Source organism: Bubalus bubalis, chromosome 9, assembly GCF_019923935.1.
Source record: "Bubalus bubalis isolate 160015118507 breed Murrah chromosome 9, NDDB_SH_1, whole genome shotgun sequence".
NCBI classification, from domain to species: domain Eukaryota; kingdom Metazoa; phylum Chordata; class Mammalia; order Artiodactyla; family Bovidae; genus Bubalus; species Bubalus bubalis.
The window spans coordinates 101,931,022-101,951,889 of record NC_059165.1 but is presented as its reverse complement, the minus strand read 5'-3'; the positions used below and the strand labels follow the sequence as shown (position 1 = coordinate 101,951,889).

At 41.0% G+C, this 20,868-nt stretch overlaps 3 protein-coding genes across 3 annotated transcripts; all 3 read right to left on the bottom strand.

The window, feature by feature from the left end:
- Positions 1-2,184: 2,184 nt before the first annotated feature.
- On the bottom strand, positions 2,185-3,141 carry LOC123335259 (olfactory receptor 7A17-like). Its single transcript, XM_044948695.1, has one exon. It carries the CDS (start codon positions 3,115-3,117, stop codon positions 2,185-2,187), a length of 933 nt encoding a protein of 310 aa, XP_044804630.1. The 5' UTR covers positions 3,118-3,141.
- A 5,081-nt stretch (positions 3,142-8,222) lies between these two features.
- On the bottom strand, positions 8,223-9,256 carry LOC123335295 (olfactory receptor 7A17-like). The gene has a single exon (XM_044948737.1). The coding sequence runs from the start codon at positions 9,222-9,224 to the stop codon at positions 8,223-8,225; it is 1,002 nt and encodes a 333-aa protein (XP_044804672.1). The 5' UTR covers positions 9,225-9,256.
- An 8,691-nt stretch (positions 9,257-17,947) lies between these two features.
- Positions 17,948-18,907, bottom strand: LOC123335176 (olfactory receptor 7A17-like). Its single transcript, XM_044948255.2, has one exon. The coding sequence runs from the start codon at positions 18,878-18,880 to the stop codon at positions 17,948-17,950; it is 933 nt and encodes a 310-aa protein (XP_044804190.2). The 5' UTR covers positions 18,881-18,907.
- Positions 18,908-20,868: the final 1,961 nt, after the last annotated feature.

Below are 20,868 nucleotides of genomic sequence, written 5' to 3'. Positions count from 1 at the left end.
TTCTTTTTTTTGATCTTAGAGGAAAGGTTTTCATCTTCTCACCACTGGGTATAATGTTATCTGTGGACTTGTATATATAGCCTATATTATGTGGTGATATGCTTCCTCTGTACGCATTCGGTTGAGCGCTTTTATCATAAACAAACATTCAGTTCAGTTCAGTCGCTCAATCGTGTCCGACTCTTCGCGACCCCATGAATCACAGCACGCCAGGCCTCCCTGTCCATCACCAACTTCTGGAGTTCACTCAGACTCACGCCATCGAGCCAGTGATGCCATCCAGCCATCTCATCCTCTGTCGTCCCCTTCTCCTCCTGCCCCCAATCCCTCCAAGCATCAGAGTCTTTTACAATGAGTCAACTCTTCGCATGAGGTGGCCAAAGTACTGGAGTTTCACCTTTAGCATTATTCCTTCCAAAGAAATCCCAGGGCTGATATCCTTCAGAATGGACTGGTTGGATCTCCTTGCAGTCCAAGGGACTCTCAAGAGTCTTCTCCAACACCACAGTTCAAAAGCATCAGTGCTTCAGCACTCAGCCTTCTTCACAGTCCAACTCTCACATCCATACATGATCACAGGAAATTGCCTTGACTAGACAGACCTTTGTTGGCAAAGTAATGTCTCTGCTTTTGAATATGCTATCTAGGTTGGTCATAACTTTCCTTCCAAGGAGTAAGTGTCTTTTAATTTCAGTGATTTTGGAGCCCCCCAAAATAAAGTCTGACACTGTTTCCACTGTTTCCTCATCTATTTGCCATGAAGTGATGGGGCCGGATGCCATGATCTTCGTTTTCTGAATGTTGAGCTTTAAGCCAACTTTCTCACTCTCCTCTTTCACTTTCATCAAGAGGCTTTTTAGTTCCTTTTCACTTTCTGCCATAAGGGTGGTGTCATCTGCATAGCTGAGGTTATTGATATTTCTCCCAGTAATCTTGATTCCAGCTTGTGCTTCTTCCAGTCCAGTGTTTCTCATGATGTACTCTGCATATAAGTTAAATAAGCAGGGTGACACTATACAGCATTGATGAACTCCTTTTCCTATTTGCAACCAGTCTGTTGTTCCATGTCCAGTTCTAACTGTTCCTTCCTGACCTGCATACAGATTTCTCAAGAGGCAGGTCAGGTGGTCTGGTATTCCCATCTCTTTCAGAATTTTCCACAGTTTATTGTGATCCACACAGTCAAATACATTGGCATAGTCAATAAAGCAGAAATAGATGTTTTTCTGGAACTCTCTTGCTTTTTCCATGATCCAGCAGATGTTGGCAATTTGATCTCTGATTCCTCTGCCTTTTCTAAAACCAGCTTGAACATCTGGAAGTTTACAGTTCACGTATTGCTGAAGCCTGGCTTGGAGAATTTTGAGCATTACTTTACTAGCTTGTGAGATGAGTGCAATTGTGTGGTAGTTTGAGCATTCTTTGGCATTGCCTTTCTTTGGGATTGGAATGAAAACTGACCTTTTCCAGTCCTGTGGCCACTGCTGAGTTTTCCAAATTTGCTGGCATATTGAGTGCAGCACTTTCACAGCATCATCTTTCAGGATTTGAAATAGCTCAACTGGAATTCCATCACTTGCACTAGCTTTGTTCATAGTGATGCTTTCTAAGGCCCACTTGACTTCACATTCCAGGATGTCTGGCTCTAGGTCAGTGATCACACCATTGTGATTATCTGGGTCATGAAATCTTTTTTGTATAGTTCTTCTGTGTATTCTTGACACGTCTTCTTAATATCTTCTGCTTCTGTTAGGTCCATAGCATTTCTGTCCTTTATCGAGCCCATCTTTGCATGAAATGTTCCTTTGGTATCTCAAATTTTCTTGAAGAGATGTCTAGTCTTTCCCATTCTGTTGTTTTCCTCTATTTCTTTGCATTGATCGCTGAGCAAGGCTTTCTTATCTCTTCTTTCTATTCTTTGGAACTCTGCATTCGGATGCTTATATAGAGAGATTTACAGCTGACTACACACTCATGGGGAGCGCAATAGAAGTTGGTACAATTCCCCAGTATATAATTTCATTTGGTAATAAAATGTAGAGGCCTTGAATTCAAAAAAATGGAAATTTGGGGAAGTAAGTAGAAGGATCAAGTTCTACTTGAGCAACCTGATCAAAGAATTGGGCTCTGAGGTTTTGAGCCCTAAAATCACAGGTATTTCTTCAGCCCCAAGAAAAATGGTCCTTATATAGCTGCCATCCCAACGATCGTTTTCAGAGCCCTCTTTATGTCTTTATTCCTCAGACTGTAGATGAAGGGGTTCAGCATGGGTGTGACCACAGTGTACATCACCGAGGAAACAGCACCTGATTGTGAGCTGTGAATAGCGGCAGAGCTAAGATATACTCCCAGGACTGTACAGTAGAATAAAGAGACAACAGAGAGGTGAGAGGCACAGGTAGAAAATGCTTTATACTTCCCCCGAGCAGATGAAATTCCTAGTATAGAGGCAACTACCTTAGAATATGAGTAAAGTATTCCAGTGAGGGAAATGCCACCATACACCCCAGTTGCAAAATACATCAACAAGTCATTAAGAAAAGTGTCAGAACAAGCAAGTTGAACCACTTGATTAACTTCACAGAAAAAGTGGGGGATTTCCAAGTCTGTACAGAAAGCTAGCCACAACACCATTATGCTTTGTATCAAGGAATTCAGAGCACTCATGATCCAGGAGAGCAGAACCAGCAGGCCACAGACCCGGGGTTTCATGATGACTGTGTAGTGGAGGGGGTGGCAGATGGCCACAAAGCGGTCATAGGCCATCACGGTCAAGAGGAACACGTCCAATGTCGCAAAAAGTATGAAAAAATGCATCTGGATGATGCAGCCTTCATAGGTTATTACTTTGTTCTGTGTCCTTATGTTCTTCAACATCTTTGGGACGGTGGTGGAGATAAAGCAGATGTCTACAAAGGACAGATTGGAGAGGAAGAAGTACATGGGGGTGTGGAGGTGGGAGTCTGAGCTGACAGCCAGGATGATGAGCAGGTTTCCAATCACAGTGATCAGGTACATGGAGAGGAAAAGCCCAAATATGAGGGGCTGCAGTTCTGGTTCATTTGATAATCCCAGGAGAATAAATTCTGAAATTGGTGTCTCATTTCCGGGGTCCATGTGATGCAAATGACTTCCTGGAAACAAAAAATAGCATGACTAGTTTTTCAAAAATTGGCATTGCAAACATAGGTGAACTCTAACATTTATATTTTGCATTCAAAAAATATTCATGACTCTGTATAGAAATTTCCCCTTCAATCCAATCTCTGTGCCATCTCAAAATAGGAAAGCCTATCTTACAGTCAGCTTTTTCCCCCAGTGGTCAGGATTTCTACATTTGTAATGAGGGATTTTGTCATGCATTTGAGGGAATACAAATTTAAGACCTACCAAATTCTGGAGAAAGAGGAGAGGGTGCTGAGAGACAACAGGTCATGTAGTTCAATGGTGGAGAAAACATATAAGGAAAAAATTTAAAAACTCATACAAATGATCATATGTTGACAGGTGATGTAAAGGAAAATAGATCAAATATAAAGAAGAGAGTTGATGAGGGTATTATTTTTTACTGGGTGTTCAGGTAGCCTGGAAAACATTTGATCAGAGACTTCAAGAAAGAGAAAGAAGGAGACATGAGTCTCTCTGGGTAGAAGTGTGTGCTAGTCAGAGGGAACAGCTGTGTTTCAAAACAACCGACTTTCTGACTTCCTTCTCTCCCAGTGACTCCCCACTGTGAAACGAGCCCCAAATTCCACAGCTTCAAATCCTAGCCTTGACTCTCCGTGACTGAACCACCATTTCAGCCTTGTGCTGCCTTCACTCACATCAATCTCATGAGTATTCAACTTGAGTCACAGCTTCACTTGATGCCACAGGCTCAAGCCTCAGAGCTGATATGCACCTCCTTAGAGAATCAACCACTCTATTTGGAATTTCCACCCCTCCCTATCTCCAAAACACCATCTTCTTTTTTCAGATCATTTCTTTCATGAATTCTTCTCTTTTTAAAACATGTGCACAGAAAACAGGGAATTTCACTTACAGTCATTTAGCTACAGGGTTATCATTATGAGGTTTTAATTAATTCTGCATCTGTTATTCTCTGCTAGACTATACGTGCCATACTCTTCAACCCCTTAGATTTTGTTTAGTTGTGAGCAGTACCTGAATAAATACATACTGCATGAAGGAATGAAAAAGACATGTTCTCACAGAAATCACCAAAAAGGACCAGGGAAACATTAACAGAGCTTTAAAAGACATGCTGGAGAAACATTTCCCATATTCTGAGATTCACACCTATTGGAGGTTCAGACTATGTAGCTTGTAAGAATAAAATAGGGTAGAAAAAATAAAATGCAAAATTAAAATGTCAGACTGCATCAAATACAGTAGGATTTTTCTGATTCTCTTTGTTCAGATGCCTGTGTTTGTGTATGCTCATGCCCATGCATGCAGGTATGGTTGGATCACATATAAAAGGCATGTCTTAGCTGGGACAGAGTCAAAAAAGTTTCTTACCCACTGCAATAAATGCAAGAAGACACTGGTAAGAGACCAGTCCCTGCCAAGGGAGAAGGAGTATAAATTGAGGCCAAGGCAAGAGCAGGTTGCAGAAGGACCAGACGGCAGTGTGGGGCTGAAGTGACCTCAGACTCAAGGGCCCACACACTGACTGCACTTCTATTCCTCCAGTGCCTCACTGCAGTGTCCACATGAGGCCCTTCGTCAATTCTTTATTCCATATTTATTCCTGTGTAGTTGTCCACACTTATTTTCATATGGTGCAGTAGTGAATGAGACTTTCCCTTGTATTGCTTTTCTTTCTTTTTAAAAAATATTTTATTTATTTAACTTTGGTTGTGTTGGGTCTACATTGCTGTGCGGACTTTGCTCTAGATGCAATGAGCAGGGACTACTCTCTAGCTGTGGTGCGGCTTTCTCATTGCTGTGACTTCCCGTTGCAGAGTCCAGGCTCTAGGGTGTGTGGGCTTGAGTAGTTGCACCTCCTGGGCTCTAGATCACGGTCTCAATAGTTGTGGTGAACAGGCTTGGTTGCTCCACAACATGTGGGATCTTCCTGGATCAGGGATTGGACCATGTCTCCTACACTGGCAGGTGGATTCTTCACTACTGGGCCAGTACGTAAGTCCCCTATCACTTTTCTTAAGTGGCATTTTTGTTATTCCTGTGCTCTGATTTTTTTTTTTTTGGTGGCAAACCCCTTGGTTACAGTCTACTTCTGTACTTTTGTCCCACCTGTGTTAAACTCCTCATAATGTACCCTACAAAATCCTATAAACACCACAGAACCTATCCCTTCCTTCATGTCATTTGTATCTGATGACTCTTGGTAATATATGCGTTTATTTTATTCTGAAATATTTCTCCATTAAAACATTAGATCCAAATAATCAGTGACCTCACCTGTTTTATACATTCTGTTGTCTTCATAGAGGTATGAATAAAATTACAGAGGAAATGATAGAGCAAAAAAGAAAGAAACAATAACACTCAAATGCCAGTATATTAAACAATGTGCATAGATAATATGTAATAGAGAAGCAAATGATTAATCACCCCCCCCCAAATATATTCAGCCTCCCAGGTAACAAGCCTAATGAAAAATTAAGCCTTTTAGCATAATGTGACTCTGTATACTAAATTCAATTTTTTCAAGTGAATACTCAATGTGAGAAAAGATTCTATGAAATGTGTGTCTTAAGAACTGTAAGCTTCTGGGTAGTAGCTATTCCATTGATCTGGATCTTCTTTATGAATATAAAACATGCTCAAATATACCCCATCTCAAAAATCAAAAATAAATACATATGATGTCATCTCTTCACTGCAAGCCACTCTTGACCAAATAGTATGTTTCCCTACTCTCTTAAACTGCAAATCTCCTTGGAAATGTTCAAATTTTACTGACACCACTGTGCCTGCCATTTCTTCTTGAGTCTCCCCTAACTAGGTTTTCATCCCCATCACATAATTATCAACAATTCTTGAATTGCTGAATGCAATAGGCACTTGTCTTTTTTACATATTAAACAAATTGATTATAAATTATTAAGACAACCTTGGCTCTGGACCAGCAGTTTGGGCTTTCAGGTGACCTCAGGTAAATGTTTTTGGGTTTCATCCTCTCTGACTTTCTCCTGCTGGGCTTTCAGACTCACCCAGATAGGAAGTCTGAGAGGAAGTCTAAATTCCTCCTGAAGGGTTGATGGTGGAGACTGAAGCTCTGAATCCAGACAAGAAAGAAGGAAAGAGTGAAGCGTGGGTCTCTGAACCATACTTAAGAATCCAAATGCAAAACCATGCCCCATTCAGCTCAAGGTGGAGCTACTCAGACACTGCAGCAGTGGAGATATTTATAGCTCTGTGTATTTGCTTTATCTGCTCATTATACATGTTCAGCACATTTTCCACTATTACCTCAATCTTCAAACACATCATTTCCTCAGGGGAACTTGTCTGGACAGAATGGAATTTTTTCAGCTGATTGGTCATTCCCAGGAGACCAGGTTAGAAGTCAAGTGTATCCCATTCTTATTACTACTCCATGAACACGCCTGTATCCCAGAGTTCTAACACTGAAACTTTTTGCAACCGTGAGTCAAAGTGTCCTCCAAATCTAAGTCTGAGGAACCTGTCTGGACTAGGTCCCTTGGTTTCAAAAGCACTATCTTGTGATGGGGAATGCAGCTCTTGATATCTCCGGAAAATTATTATTTCCTCCTCCATAATGGATAGAGCTGTGTTCCTTTGCTATGAAACCATAGGTAAAATAATCCCTGACTTCAAAACGCTTTTGACACGTCAATTAGGTGTTTTCTGTTTTAACACAAGTAAAAAGCTAGGATTTAATCCTTTAATCATAAAAAAACTTGGTAATGATAAGAGATCCACATAGATCTTTTAATGCACAATGGACTGAGCTTAGCATCTTATATCTGTTGTCTCATTTGTTACTTTGCAACAGAACATCTTATGAGGATGTACAATTATAAGCCACATTCTAAATCTGTAAAATTGTGGTTCAGAAGGGTGAGGTGATTAAACTGATTATCAGGGAAATGCAAATCAAAACCACAATGAGGTACCATCTCACACCGGTCAGAATGGCTGCGATCCAAAAATCTACAAACAATATATGCTGGAGAGGGTGTGGAGAAAAGGGAACCCTCTTACACTGTTGGTGGGAATGCAAACTAGTACAGCCACTATGGAGAACAATGTGGAGATTCCTTAAAAAACTGGAAATAGAACTGCCTTATGACCCAGCAATCCCACTGCTGGGCATACACATTGAGGAAACCAGAAGGGAAAGAGACACGTGTACCCCAGTGTTCATCACTGCAGTGTTTATAATAGCCAGGACATGGAAGCAACCGAGATGTCCATCAGCAGACAAATGGCTAAGAAAGCTGTGGTACATATACACAATGGAGTATTACTCGGCCATTAAAAAGAATGCATTTGAATCAGTTCTAATGAGGTGGATGAAACTGGAGCCTATTATACAGAGTGAAGTAAGCCAGAAAGCAAAACACCAATACAGTATACTAAAGCATATATATGGAATTTATAAAGTTGGTAACAATAACCCTGTACACAAGACAGCAAAAGAGACACTGATGTATAGAACAGTCTTTTGGACTCTGTGGGAGAGGGAGAGGGTGGGATGATTTGGGAGAATGGCATTGAAACATGTATTATATCATATATGAAATGAGTCGCCAGTCCAGGTTCGATGCATGATCCTGGATGCTTGGGGCTGGTGCACTGGGACGACCCAGAGGGATGGTATGGGGTGGGAGGAGGGAAGAGGGTTCAAGATGGGGAACACATGTATACCTGTGGTGGATTCATTTTGATATATGGCAAAACCATTCAATATTGTAAAGTTAAAAAATAAAATAAATAATTAAATAAAAAAACAAAAGATATTATTCTTAAGAAATTCACACAGACTCAAGAAATAAAAGGGAATTTGCAAATATTTCTGATATAAGTTTGGAAGAAAATATGTGAAAGCAGGAAAATGAAATAAATGGGAAAAATTAACAAACTGCATTATTTACATATAAACAGAAGTTGAAGTCAAAAAATGTAAAATTAAGGAAGCACTAGAAAAGACAAATTGTATATTCACAGTCTTATGAAAGAATGGCAATTTTTGGATCCGCTTATTAGCCGCAGAAGAGTATGTCCTTTTATCGCTCAATGAATCTTTTCAGAGCCTCTTTTATGTCTTTATTCCGAAGACTGTAGATGAAGGGGTTCAGCATTGGGGTGACCACAGTGTACATCACTGAGGCTATTGCACTTGAGTGTGAGTTGTGGGCATCAGCAGGGTTAAGGTACACTCCTAGGATTGTACAATAAAATAAGGAGACAACTGAGAGGTGAGATGCACAGGTGGAAAATGCTCTGTACTTCCCCCGAGCCGATGAGATTCCTTGTATGGAGGAAACTATCTTAGAGTAAGAGTAAAGGATACCAATGAAAGGACCACCACTCAGCAGCCCAGCTGCAACATACACCATCATGTCATTAAGAAAGGTGTCAGAACAGGCACTTCGGACTACCTGATTGAGTTCACAGAAAAAGTTGGGGATCTCCGGGACTCTACAGAAGGACAGCCGCAACATCATTAAGATTTGTATCAAGGAATTCAGGGCACTCATCATCCATGACACTAGAACCAGCAGTCCACAGAGCCGGGAGTTCATGATGACTGTGTAGTGCAGGGGGTGGCAGATGGCCACAAACCGGTCATAGGCCATCACAGTCAGGAGGAAGTCATCCAACCCTGCAAAGAGTAGTAGAAAGTATATCTGGTTGATGCAGCCTTCATAGGTGATAACTTTACTCTGCATCTGGATATTCCACATCGTCTTTGGGATGGTGGTGGAGGTGAAGCAGATGTCTACAAAGGACAGGTTGGAGAGGAAGAAGTACATGGGGGTGTGGAGGTGGGAGTCTGAGCTGACGGCCAGGAAGATGAGCAGGTTTCCAAACACAGTGATCAGGTACATGGTGAGGAAAAGCCCAAATATGAGGGGCTGAAGTTCTGGTTCATTTGATATTCCAAGAAGAAGAAATTCTGAAATATGTGTATCATTCTCTGGCTCCATGTGGTAGAGGGAATGACCTGGAATTAAATCCCCCAAAATGATACGACCACTTTTCACAAAAATGAGCATTACTGGCATAGTCAAATGATACAATTTATATTTTGCAGTCATGAAATCAATGCCTAGAATTTTGGTGTGAAATCTGTCTCCTTCAGGGCATTCCCTGTTCCATGTCTGATTACAAATTCCTATTCCTTTGCAGCCATTTCCCCAAGAGGTGAGGTATTACATACTTTTAATGAGATTTCTGTCAATCCTTTGGGGCTCATAAATTGAGTACTTACCAGCTTCAAGGCAAGAGGTAGAGTGTGCTGAGAGACAAAAGTTCCTATAATTGGATGATGGAAAAATAATGTTAGCAAATATAAAATCATATAACATGTTAAATGGTGACAGGTAAAATGAAGAAAAAGGGGGCATAAGGGAGAGAGGCTGGGGTATTATTCTTTACTGGGTGTTCAGGTAGGCTGGAAAAGTAGGTAACATTTGAACAGAGATCTCAAGGAAGAGAGGCCTGCCTGGTAGAAGGAATGGCCGGTGCAAAGGCCCTGAAGGAGACACCTGTTTCAGGTATTCAGGTTCCAAAGAAGCCAGTTTTCCAAGGGGAAGATACAAGAGGGAGGGTGATGAGAGAGGGGGCCAGAGGATGCTAAGGAATGAAGTGACCCTCCTGCTGCTACTCTACCTTAAGGTACTGCTGCTGCTGCTGCTGCTAAGTCGCTTCAGTTGTGTCCGACTCTGTGCGACCCCATAGACAGCAGCCCACCAGGCTCCCCCATCCCTGGAATTCTCCAGGCAAGAACACTGGAGTGGGTTGCCATTTCCTTTTTCAATACATGAAAGTGAAAAGTGAAAGTGAAGTCGCTCAGTCGCGTCTGACTCGTAGTGACGCCATGGACTGCAGCCTACCAGGCTCCTCCATCCATGGGATTTTCCAGGCAAGAGTACTGGAGTGGGGAGCCATCGCCTTCTCCGACCTAAGATACAGGGAGTCTGTAATTCACAAGTTGTTCTTTGCACCTTATTAATTTTATTTCCAAGGAATCCTGAGCACAAAAATCAATCCACTTTTTGTTTTCATATTTGGCTGACATTTTGTCATCTGTATTTTCAGGGGAACATTTTGGTGTAGACCAGTTCATGTATCCTTCCTTTGAGGACTTTCATGGCCTACAACACACACACACACAACACTGTGGTGGGGCTATTCTTCTCTGTGTGACTTTTATTTAATCCCACGTCTTTTTTCCCTGCTAGACTGTGAGAACCTTGACACATGGAGCAATGTTATACACATTCACTACCTTTTCCCTACCCCAATCTGAGCAGATTTAGTGGGAAACTGTAACTAATTCAATATATATTGCATGGACTTGAAAGAATATGGCCTCACAAAAATTGCTGCTAATAAAAGACAATAAGAGATAGAAAAGATGCAGGGGACTTACTAGACTAGGCATGGAGAACAAGCAAGAGGAATGTTTTTTCATGTTCTCAGATTAGGTCCCATTGGGGGTTTGAACTATGGTTTGCAAAAATTAAATAGAAAATAATAAATGAAACCCACAAAAAGTATCAGAGTGTATCATAACTAGTAAGGATACACACAAAATCATTTCTGACCCTCTTTGCTCAGTCATATGCATGGGTAGGTACCTGTCTGTGTGTGTATATGTGTGTTTGTCTATGTTTGTCTATACAGACATGCCAGTGTGCATGTGCAGTTGTGGAGTCACGTCTGATTCTTTGCAATCAACCCAGGATCAGGATGTGAAAGGCGTATCTTACTTTGGGACTTAGTCAAAAAGTCTGAAGTGCACTGCAGTAAAGGCAAGAAAACTTTTAAAAGGGCAGTTCCTGCTAATGAGGGAAAATCAATATGAATAAAGAGCCCAACAGAGGAGCCAGGTTTCAGAGAGAAGAGGCAGCTGTTTGGGTGCTGAAGTACCTTGGATTCAAGGGAGCACAGACCACTGGACCTTTATTGCTCCACTTGCTTCATCATGTCATCAGTGTCAGGTCCCTGATCTAGTTTTTAATCCTGTACCTATTCCTATTTATTTACCACACTAGTTTTCATATGGTCCAATAGTGAATGAGGTTGGCCTTTCTCTTATTTTTCTCTATGTAATTCTTCTTTGTTACTCTTGGGATGTAAATTTTTTTTTTTTCCTTTTGGACACATCCAGTAGGCTTCCTTTTTGACACTAGTCCGGGTTCTGCTCCTTATACCTTGTGCAAAGTTCTCCCCAGCTCATACTCTGTAATATACTGTGTTTGCCGCAACTGTCTGTCTCCATTCTTCAGATGGATTATCCCTGAGGATGTTATGTTATTCATGCATTTATTTTATTGTGTTCTGTTTTCTCTATTATAATATCCACATGAGCAAGAATCTCCTCTGCTTGGTTCACATTTTTGTTTTCATAAATGTGTGCACACATACAGAAAAAAATGGAAAATGAGGTGGAAACAAAACTAGGTAAATATGGCAGTATCAAAAATAATTAAGTGAAATATAATTAAAGTCTGGCAGGCAGATTCTTTACCACTGTGCCACCTGAAAATCCACTAATAAAGTACTTATAAATAAATTAGTCAACCAACAAACAAACATGTCCAAGTCTTGGCTCTGAACTAGTCTCCTGAGAATCTTTTGTGACCTTGGGTAAAACTTTTCATCTTCCATTGTCTCTGAATCTTACCTGAAGTATCTGTGAGTCCTTAGACCCACCTAGTTAGGTTCTTTGAAAGGAAGATCTTGTGTGGAAGTCTGAATTCCTTAAAGATGGTTTATGATGGAGTCTGAAGCTGTGTTCTCAGACAAGACAGCAAGAGGAACTAAAGCCCCTTTGCAGATGCAGGACTCCAAAAGCAATGAGCATGTCTCCTCTACTCTGAGGCGGCAGAAGCAGAAGGACTGCAGCATGTGAGATATTTATGGATGCCTAGATTTGGTCATTAGGGACATTTCCCTCTTGTTACTCCATCCTTAAGCACGTGATTTCTCCCAGTGAACTGGTCTAGAGAGAAGTTTCTTGTAATGATTTTCTGTTCCCCAGAGACCAAGTTAGAAGTCAGGTGAATCCTGTTTGTACTAGTCCTTCTCCACGACTCTTCTTTTTTTTTTTTTTAAATTTTATTTTATTTTTAAACTTTACATAACTGTATTAGTTTTGCCAAATATCAAAATGAATCCGCCACAGGTATACATGTGTTCCCCATCCTGAACCCTCCTCCCTCCTCCCTCCCCATTCCATCCCTCTGGGTCGTCCCAGTGCACCAGCCCCAAGCATCCAGTATCGTGCATGGACCATGACTCTTCTGCCTTCTAGAGTTCCAAACTTCTAGCACAGTTATCCCAAGTTTTCCCTTCCACACTGACTTTGGGGTCTTCTTGAAATAATCCTATTGTCACATATTTTGGTGTCTTGTCTTTCTGGTGCAGGTTCCAAGGGTTGACACATAAAATGTACCGCACAAACCTATCGTCTTTAAGGAAAAAGTGAAATCGCTCAGTCGTGCCCAACTCTTCGTGACCCCCATGGACTGTAGTCTGCCAGGCTCCTCTGTCCATGGGATTTCCCAGGCAAGAATACTTGAGTGGGTTGCCATTTCTTTCTCCAGGGGATCTTCCCGGTCCAGGGATTGAACCTGGGTCTCCCGCACTGCAGGCAGACTCTTTACCATCTTGAGTCACCAGGAAAAGATCCCTGTAAATGTAAAATCCAGCCCATTTGTGGGTTACTATGCTGGGGGTGGGGTTTTTGAAGAAACTACTTCTCTGCCTCTTCTGCCATGTTGATGTGGTCCTATTATCCTTTGTTTTGGAGCAGATGTTCAGCTGGGGCTTCCCTGATAGCTCAGCTGGTAAAGAATCTGTCTGCAATGCAGGAGACACGAGTTTGATTCCAGGGTCAGGAAGATCCCCTAGGAAAGGGATAGGCTATCCATTCCAGTATTCATGGGCTTCCCTGGTGGCTCAGATAGTAAAGAATCTTCCTCGAATGCAGGAGACCTCGGTTTGACTCTGTGTTGAGAAGATCCCTTGTAGAAGGGCATGCAACCAACTTCAGTATTCTTGCCTGGAGTATCCCCATGGACAGAGAAGCCTGGCAGGTTACATTCCATGGGGGTCACAAAGAGTTGGACACAACTGAGAGACTAAGCACAGCACAGCAGCACAAATATTCAGCTAGTTTTCTGAGGAAATTAATCCACATGTAGCTGTAGATTTGGCATGTCCATGGGTTGTGGTGAGTTTAGGATCTTTCTATGCTTCAATTTTGTACTGCCACCCCAACATTTGATATTAGCCCAACAAGACTCATTTAAAGCTTTTGACGCCCAAACTATAAAAGCATATATTTTCTTATTTTAAGCAACTTATTTGGCATTATTTTACAACAGCAACATGAATCTAATATAGACATTTATTCAATAAAATTTGTTTACAAGAATTGATTTTAAACTTCTCAATTTATTCATTAGCTAGCTGACCTTGGATAAGGCATTTTATGTGGAAAAGCGTATGTAGGAAAAAAAATCATTTAAATCAATTTGAAGATATTCCACTTCATTAGCTGATACAATGAACTCCTCATTACATAATTGTAAATATTGCCTGACCAAGATGCCTTGTGATATTATCGTAGAAAACGAACCCATTATGCAAGTTGAGGTCACCTATTGTACTTTAAAATTTTGTGTTTATAGTTCTACATTCTTATGCTTCATGATAATTCAAATGTTCAACCTTTTTTTGGGTCTCTACAGTGTACAGGCTCTTTGTTGTGGTGTGCAAGCTTCTCTATTTGCTGTGCATGAACTCGAGAGCAAGCAATCTCAGAAGTTGTTGCTTGTAGGTTTCTCTAGTTGTAGCATGTGGGCTCTAGTTGTGCATGGGTTTAGTTGTCCCGTGGTATGTGGTATCTTACTTTCCTGACTAGGGATTGAACCCATGTCCCCTGCATTGAAAGGCGGATTCTAAACCACCTGATCACCAGTGAACTCCCAAAATATTCATTGTTTTCATTTCTATTTCCCTCAGGTTTCCTTTTAACACAGAGGAATTAATAATTGTGTCCACGTGTGTATATGTATGTGTATGATTGTGTTTATTTGAAAGAAAAATGTATACAAGCACACAGATAATCAGATACAACATTTACCCTTGTGTTCTTTGGACTGAAAAATGAACTTCTACACCTTTCATTTATTTTTCAGAGCATCCATATGAAGTTTTGTTTAGCATCCCCCACAATACGTTCAGAAATATGCAAACTGAGGCTCAAGGAACTGAAATTTCTCATAATTATATAACAAAGCATTTAAAGATATGCTTTAAATTATACTATCAAATTACACAGAAGTGGAAACGTGCAATATGCTCTTTAATTTTTGTATAACTCCTTTAATTTATCAAATTGTACACTCTAAGTATGCAGTATTTTTGTGTGCAATTATACTCTGATTGGAAAAGGCAATGGCTCCCCACTCCAGTACTCTTGCCTGGAAAATCCCATGGATAGAGGAGCCTGGTAGGCTGCAGTCCATGGGGTCACTAAGAGTTGGACACGACTGAGCGACTTCACTTTCACTTTTCACTTTCATGCATTGGACAAGGAAATGGCAACCCACTGCAGTATTCTTGCCTGGAGATCCCAGGGATGGGGGAGCCTGGTGGGCTGCCGTCTATGGGGTTGCACAGAGTTGGACACAACTGAAGTGACTTAGCAGCAGCAGCAGCATACTCTGATTATTTAATTAAATTTAAAGAATTCAGTGGTGTATGGCTAAGGGTAGGATGTAAGCATTGGTAGCTGGTTCTCATTTAACAAAGGTAGGAGATATGTCATCTAACAGGGAAGAAAGCCAAGTATTATTTATGGGTGTAGGAACAGTGGAACTAAATTTAAGTTATTTGCATGGTAAACTCGTTCTTTTCTGTAAATATATGACTAGTCTTAACAGAACTATAGTAAACCGAAGATAAATTGATTCAAGACAGAAAAGCACTACAGCCTTACTAACATCATGGATGAGCCTTAAAAACACAGTATAGAGACTGACAGCTGACTACACACTAATGAGCTACACAAAGAAATCAATACAACTTCCCAGCATAAAACTTCATTGGAAAGTAAGGATATTATGGTACCCAAATTGACATAGAATGGCTTGTTATGCAGCAACAGCTAACTGATACAATAATCCAAATGAACAGAACTGAGAGCAATTATAATAACCTACAGCATTTTTTTTGGGGGGGGGGTATGGTCTTATATTTGAGGAGAACATCCATGGCCATTCCATTACCCAAGCTTATTTCAGGTAACTATAGTTACAAGTGACTATTTTATAGGAAACTAGGAGAGGTGGACAGACATGCCTGCTGTAACAGAAAAACTGGTGAATCTGATTCATATGACTGCACAGGATGTCAGCCTCTCTTGTGGATCATCCTCTGATCATGAGGAAAGAAGAGACTCCTGAGTTTGAAAGACATGGGAAATGGATGAATTGATGTTGTTCACTCACCATCTTTGTGTACTTGTGACACATCAGGAAAGAGGAGATATTTCATAAAACAACAGAAAGAGTCATGTTAGTAGGTAGCATTAGAAGTTTTCAAGCACAAACAGGACAAAAAAAAAAGTGACAAAACGTAAAATACAGTAACCAACCCTTCATCTCAATTAATAAAACCTCTCACTTGTGGGGAGACATCTTATCAGTTCTGTTCAGTTCAGTCACTCAGTTGTGTCTGACTCTTTGTGACCCCACAAATCGCAGCACGCCAGGCCTCCTTGTCCATCACCAACTCCCGGAGTCTACCCAAACTCATGTCCATCGAGTCGGTGATGCCATCCAGTGATCTCATCCTCTTCTGTCCCCTTCTCCTCCTGCCCCCAGTCCATCTCAGCATCAGGGTCTTTCCCAATGAGTCAACTCTTTAGATGAGGTGGCCAAATTATTGGAGTTTCAGCCTTAGCATCAGTCCTTCCAATGAACACCCAAGACTGGTCTGCTTTAGAATGGACTGCTTGAATCTCCTTGCAGTCCAAGGGACTCTCAAGAGTCTTCTCCAACACCAGAGTTCAAAAGCATCAATTCTTCAGCACTCAGCTTTCTTCACAGTCCAACTCTGACATCCATACATGACCACTGGAAAAACCATAGCCTTGACTAGACGGATGTTTGTTGGCAAAGTAATGTCTTTGCTTTTGAATATGCTATCTAGGTTGGTCATAACTTTCCTTCCAAGGAGGAAGCGTCTTTTAATTTCATGGCTGCAGTCACCATCTGCAGTGATTTTGGAGCCCCCCAAAATAAAGTCTGACACGGTTTCCACTGTTTCCCCATCTATTTCCCATGAAGAGATGGCACCAGATGCCATGATCTTCGTTTTCTGAATGTTGAGCTTTAAACCAACTTTTTCACTCTCCACTTTCACCTTCATCAAGAGACTTTTTAGTTCCTCTTCAGTTTCTGCCATAAGGGTGATGTCATTTGCATATATGAGGTTATTGATATTTCTCCTGGCAATCTTGATTCCAGCTTGCGCTTCCTCCAGTCCAGCGTTTCTCGTGATGTACTCTGCACATAAGTTAAATAAGCAGGGTGACAATATACAGCCTTGATGTACTCCTTTTCCTATTTGCAACCAGTCTGTTGTTCCATGTTCAGTTCTAACTGTTCCTTCCTGACCTGCATACAGAGTTTTCAAGAGGCGGGTCAGGTGGTCTGGTATTCCCATCTCTTTCAGAATTTTCCACAGTTTACTGTGATCCATACAGTCAAAGGCTTTGGCATAGTCAATACAGCAGAAATAGATGTTTTTCTGGAACTCTCTTGCTTTTTCCATGATCCAGCAATGTTGGCAATTTGATCTCTGATTCCTCTGTCTTTTCTAAAACTAGCTTGAACATCTGGAAGTTCACGGTTCACATATTGCTGAAGCCTGGCTTGGAGAATTTTGAGCATTACTTTACTAGCATGCGAGATGAGTGCAATTGTGTGGTAGTTTGAGCATTCTGTGGCATTGCCTTTCTTTGGGATTGGAATGAAAACTGACCTTTTCCAGTCCTGTGGCCACTGCTGAGTTTTCCAAATTTGCTGGCATATTGAGTACAGCACTTTCACAGCATCATCTTTCAGGATTTGAAATAGCTCAACTGGAATTCCATCACCTCCACTAGCTTTGTCCATAGTGATGCTTTCTAAGGCCCACTTGACTTCACATTCCAGGATGTCTGGCTCTAGGTCAGTGATCACATCATCGTGATTATCTGGGTCGTGAAGCTCTTTTTTGTACAGTTCTTCTGTGTATTCTTGCCACCTCTTCTTAGTATCTTCTGCTTCTTTTAGGTCCATAAAATTTCTGTCCTTTATCGAGCCCATCTTTGCATGAAATGTTCCCTTGGTATCTCTAATTTTCTTGAAGAGATGTCTAGTCTTTCCCATTCTGTTGTTTTCCTGTATTTCTTTGCATTGATCGCTGAGCAAGGCTTTCTTATCTCTTCTTGCTATTCTTTGGAACTCTGCATTCAGAGGCTTATATAGAGAGATTTACAGCTGACTACACACTCATGGGGAGCACAATAGAAGTTGGTACAATTCCCCAGTATGTAATTTCATTTGGTAATATAATGTAGAGGCCTTGAATTCAAAAAAATGGAAATTTGGGAAAATAAATAGAAAGATCAAGTTCTACTTCAGCAACCTGATCAAAGAATTGGGCTCTGAGGTTTTGAGCCCTAAAATCACAGGCATTTCTCCAGCCCCAGTAAAACTGGTCCTTATATAGCTGCCATCCCAATGATCCTTTTTAGAGCCCTCTTTATATCTTTATTCCTTAGACTGTAGATGAAGGGGTTCAGCATGGGTGTGACCACAGTGTACATCACCGAGGAAACAGCACCTGATTGTGAGCTGTGAATAGCGGCAGAGCTAAGATATACTCCCAGGACTGTACAGTAGAATAAAGAGACAACTGAGAGGTGAGAGGCACAGGTAGAAAATGCTTTATACTTCCCCCGAGCAGATGAAATTCCTAGTATAGAGGAAACTACCTTAGAATATGAGTAAAGTATTCCAGTGAGGGAAATGCCACCATACACCCCAGTTGCAAAATACATCAACAAGTCATTAAGAAAAGTGTCAGAACAAGCAAGTTGAACCACTTGATTAACTTCACAGAAAAAGTGGGGGATTTCCAAGTCTGTACAGAAAGCTAGCCACAACACCATTATGCTTTGTATCAAGGAATTCAGAGCACTCATGATCCAGGAGAGCAGAACCAGCAGGCCACAGACCCGGGGTTTCATGATGACTGTGTAGTGGAGGGGGTGGCAGATGGCCACAAAGCGGTCATAGGCCATCACGGTCAAGAGGAACATGTCCAATGTAGCAAAAAGTATGAAAAAATACATCTGGATGATGCAGCCTTCATAGGTTATTACTTTGTTCTGTGTCCTTATGTTCTTCAACATCTTTGGGACAGTGGTGGAGATAAAGCAGATGTCTACAAAGGACAGATTGGAGAGAAAGAAGTACATGGGGGTGTGGAGGTGGGAGTCTGAGGTGACAGCCAGGATGATGAGCAGGTTTCCAATCACAGTGATCAGGTACATGGAGAGGAAAAGTCCAAATATGAGGGGCTGCAGTTCTGGTTCATTTGATAATCCCAGGAGAATAAATTCTGAAATTGGTGTCTCATTCCTGGGTTCCATGTGATGCAAATGACTTCCTGGAAACAAAAAAATAGCATGACTAGTTTTTCAAAAATTGACATTGCAAACATAGGTGAACTCTAACATTTATATTTTGCATTCAAAAAATATTCATGGCTGAGTAATACTCCATTGTGTATATGTACCATAGCTTTCTTATCCATTCATCTGCTGATGGACATCTAGGTTGCTTCCATGTCCTGGCTATTATAAACAGTGCTGCGATGAACATTGGGGTACACGTGTCTCTTTCCCTTCTGGTTTCCTCAGTGTGTATGCCCAGCAGTGGGATTGCTGGATGATAAGGCAGTTCTATTTCCAGTTTTTTAAGGAATCTCCACACTGTTCTACATAGTGGCTGTACTAGTTTGCATTCCCACCAACAGTGTAAGAAGGTTCCCTTTTCTCCACACCCTCTCCAGCATTTATTACTTGTAGACTTTTAGATTGCAGCCATTCTGACTGGTGTGAAATGGTACCTCATAGTGGTTTTGTGGCGAATTCATTTTGATGTTTGGCAAAACTAATGCAATTATATAAAGTTTAAAAATAAAATAAAATTAAAAAAAAATTCATGACTTTGTATAGAAATTTCCCCTTCAAGCCAATCTCTTGTGCCATCTCAAAATAGGAAAGCCTATCTTACAGTCAGCGTTTTCCCCCAGTGGTCAGGTATTCTACATTTGTAATGAGGGATTTTGTCATGCATTTGAGGGAATACAAATTTAAGACCTACCAAATTCTGGAGAAAGAGGAGAGGGTGCTGAGAGACAACAGGTCATGTAGTTCAATGGTGGAGAAAACATATAAGAAAAAAATTTAAAAACTCATACAAATGATCATATGTTGACAGGTGCTGTAAAGGAAAATAGATCAAATATAAAGAAGACAGTTGATGAGGGTATTATTTTTTTTTTACTGGGTATTCAGGTAGCCTGGAAAACATTTGATCAGAGACTTCAAGAAAGAGAAAGAAGGAGACATGAGTCTCTCTGGGTAGAAGTGTGTGCTAGTCAGAGGGAACAGCTGTGTTTCAAAACAACCAACTCCCTGACTTCCTTCTCTCCCAGTGACTCCCCACTGTGAAACCAGCCCCAAACTCCACAGCTTCAAATCCTAGCCTTGACTCTATGTGACTGAGCCACCACTTCAGCCTTGTGCTGCCTTCACTCACATCAATCTCATGAGTATTCAACTTGAGTCACAGCTTCACTTGATGCCACAGGCTCAAGCCTCAGAGCTGATATGCACCTCCTTAGAGAATCAACCACTCTATTTGGAATTTCCACCCCTCCCTATCTCCAAAACACCATCTTCTTTTTCAGATCATTTCTTTCATGAATTCTTCTCTTTTTAAAACATGTGTACAGAAAACAGGGAATTTCACTTACAGTCATTTAGCTACAGGGTTATCATTATGAGGTTTTAATTAATTCTGCATCTGTTATTCTCTGCTAGACTATACGTGCCATACTCTTCAACCCCTTAGATTTTGTTTAGTTGTGAGCAGTACCTGAATAAATACATACTGCATGAAGGAATGAAAAAGACATGTTCTCACAGAAATCACCAAAAAGGACCAGGGGAACATTAACAGAGCTTTAAAAGACATGCTGGAGAAACATTTCCCATATTCTGAGATTCACACCTATTGGAGGTTCAGACTATGTAGTTTGTAAGAATAAAATAGGGTAGAAAAAATAAAATGCAAAATTAAAATGTCAGACTGCATCATATACAGTAGGATTTTTCTGATTCTCTTTGTTCAGATGCCTGTGTTTGTGTATGCTCATGCCCATGCATGCAGGTATGGTTGGATCACGTATAAAAGGCATATCTTAGCTGGGGCAGAGTCAAAAAAGTTTCTTACCCACTGCAATAAATGCAAGAAGACACTGGTAAGAGACCAGTCCCTGCCAAGGGAGAAGGAGTATAAATGGAGGCCAAGGCAAGAGCAGGTTGCAGAAGGACCAGACAGCAGTGTGAGG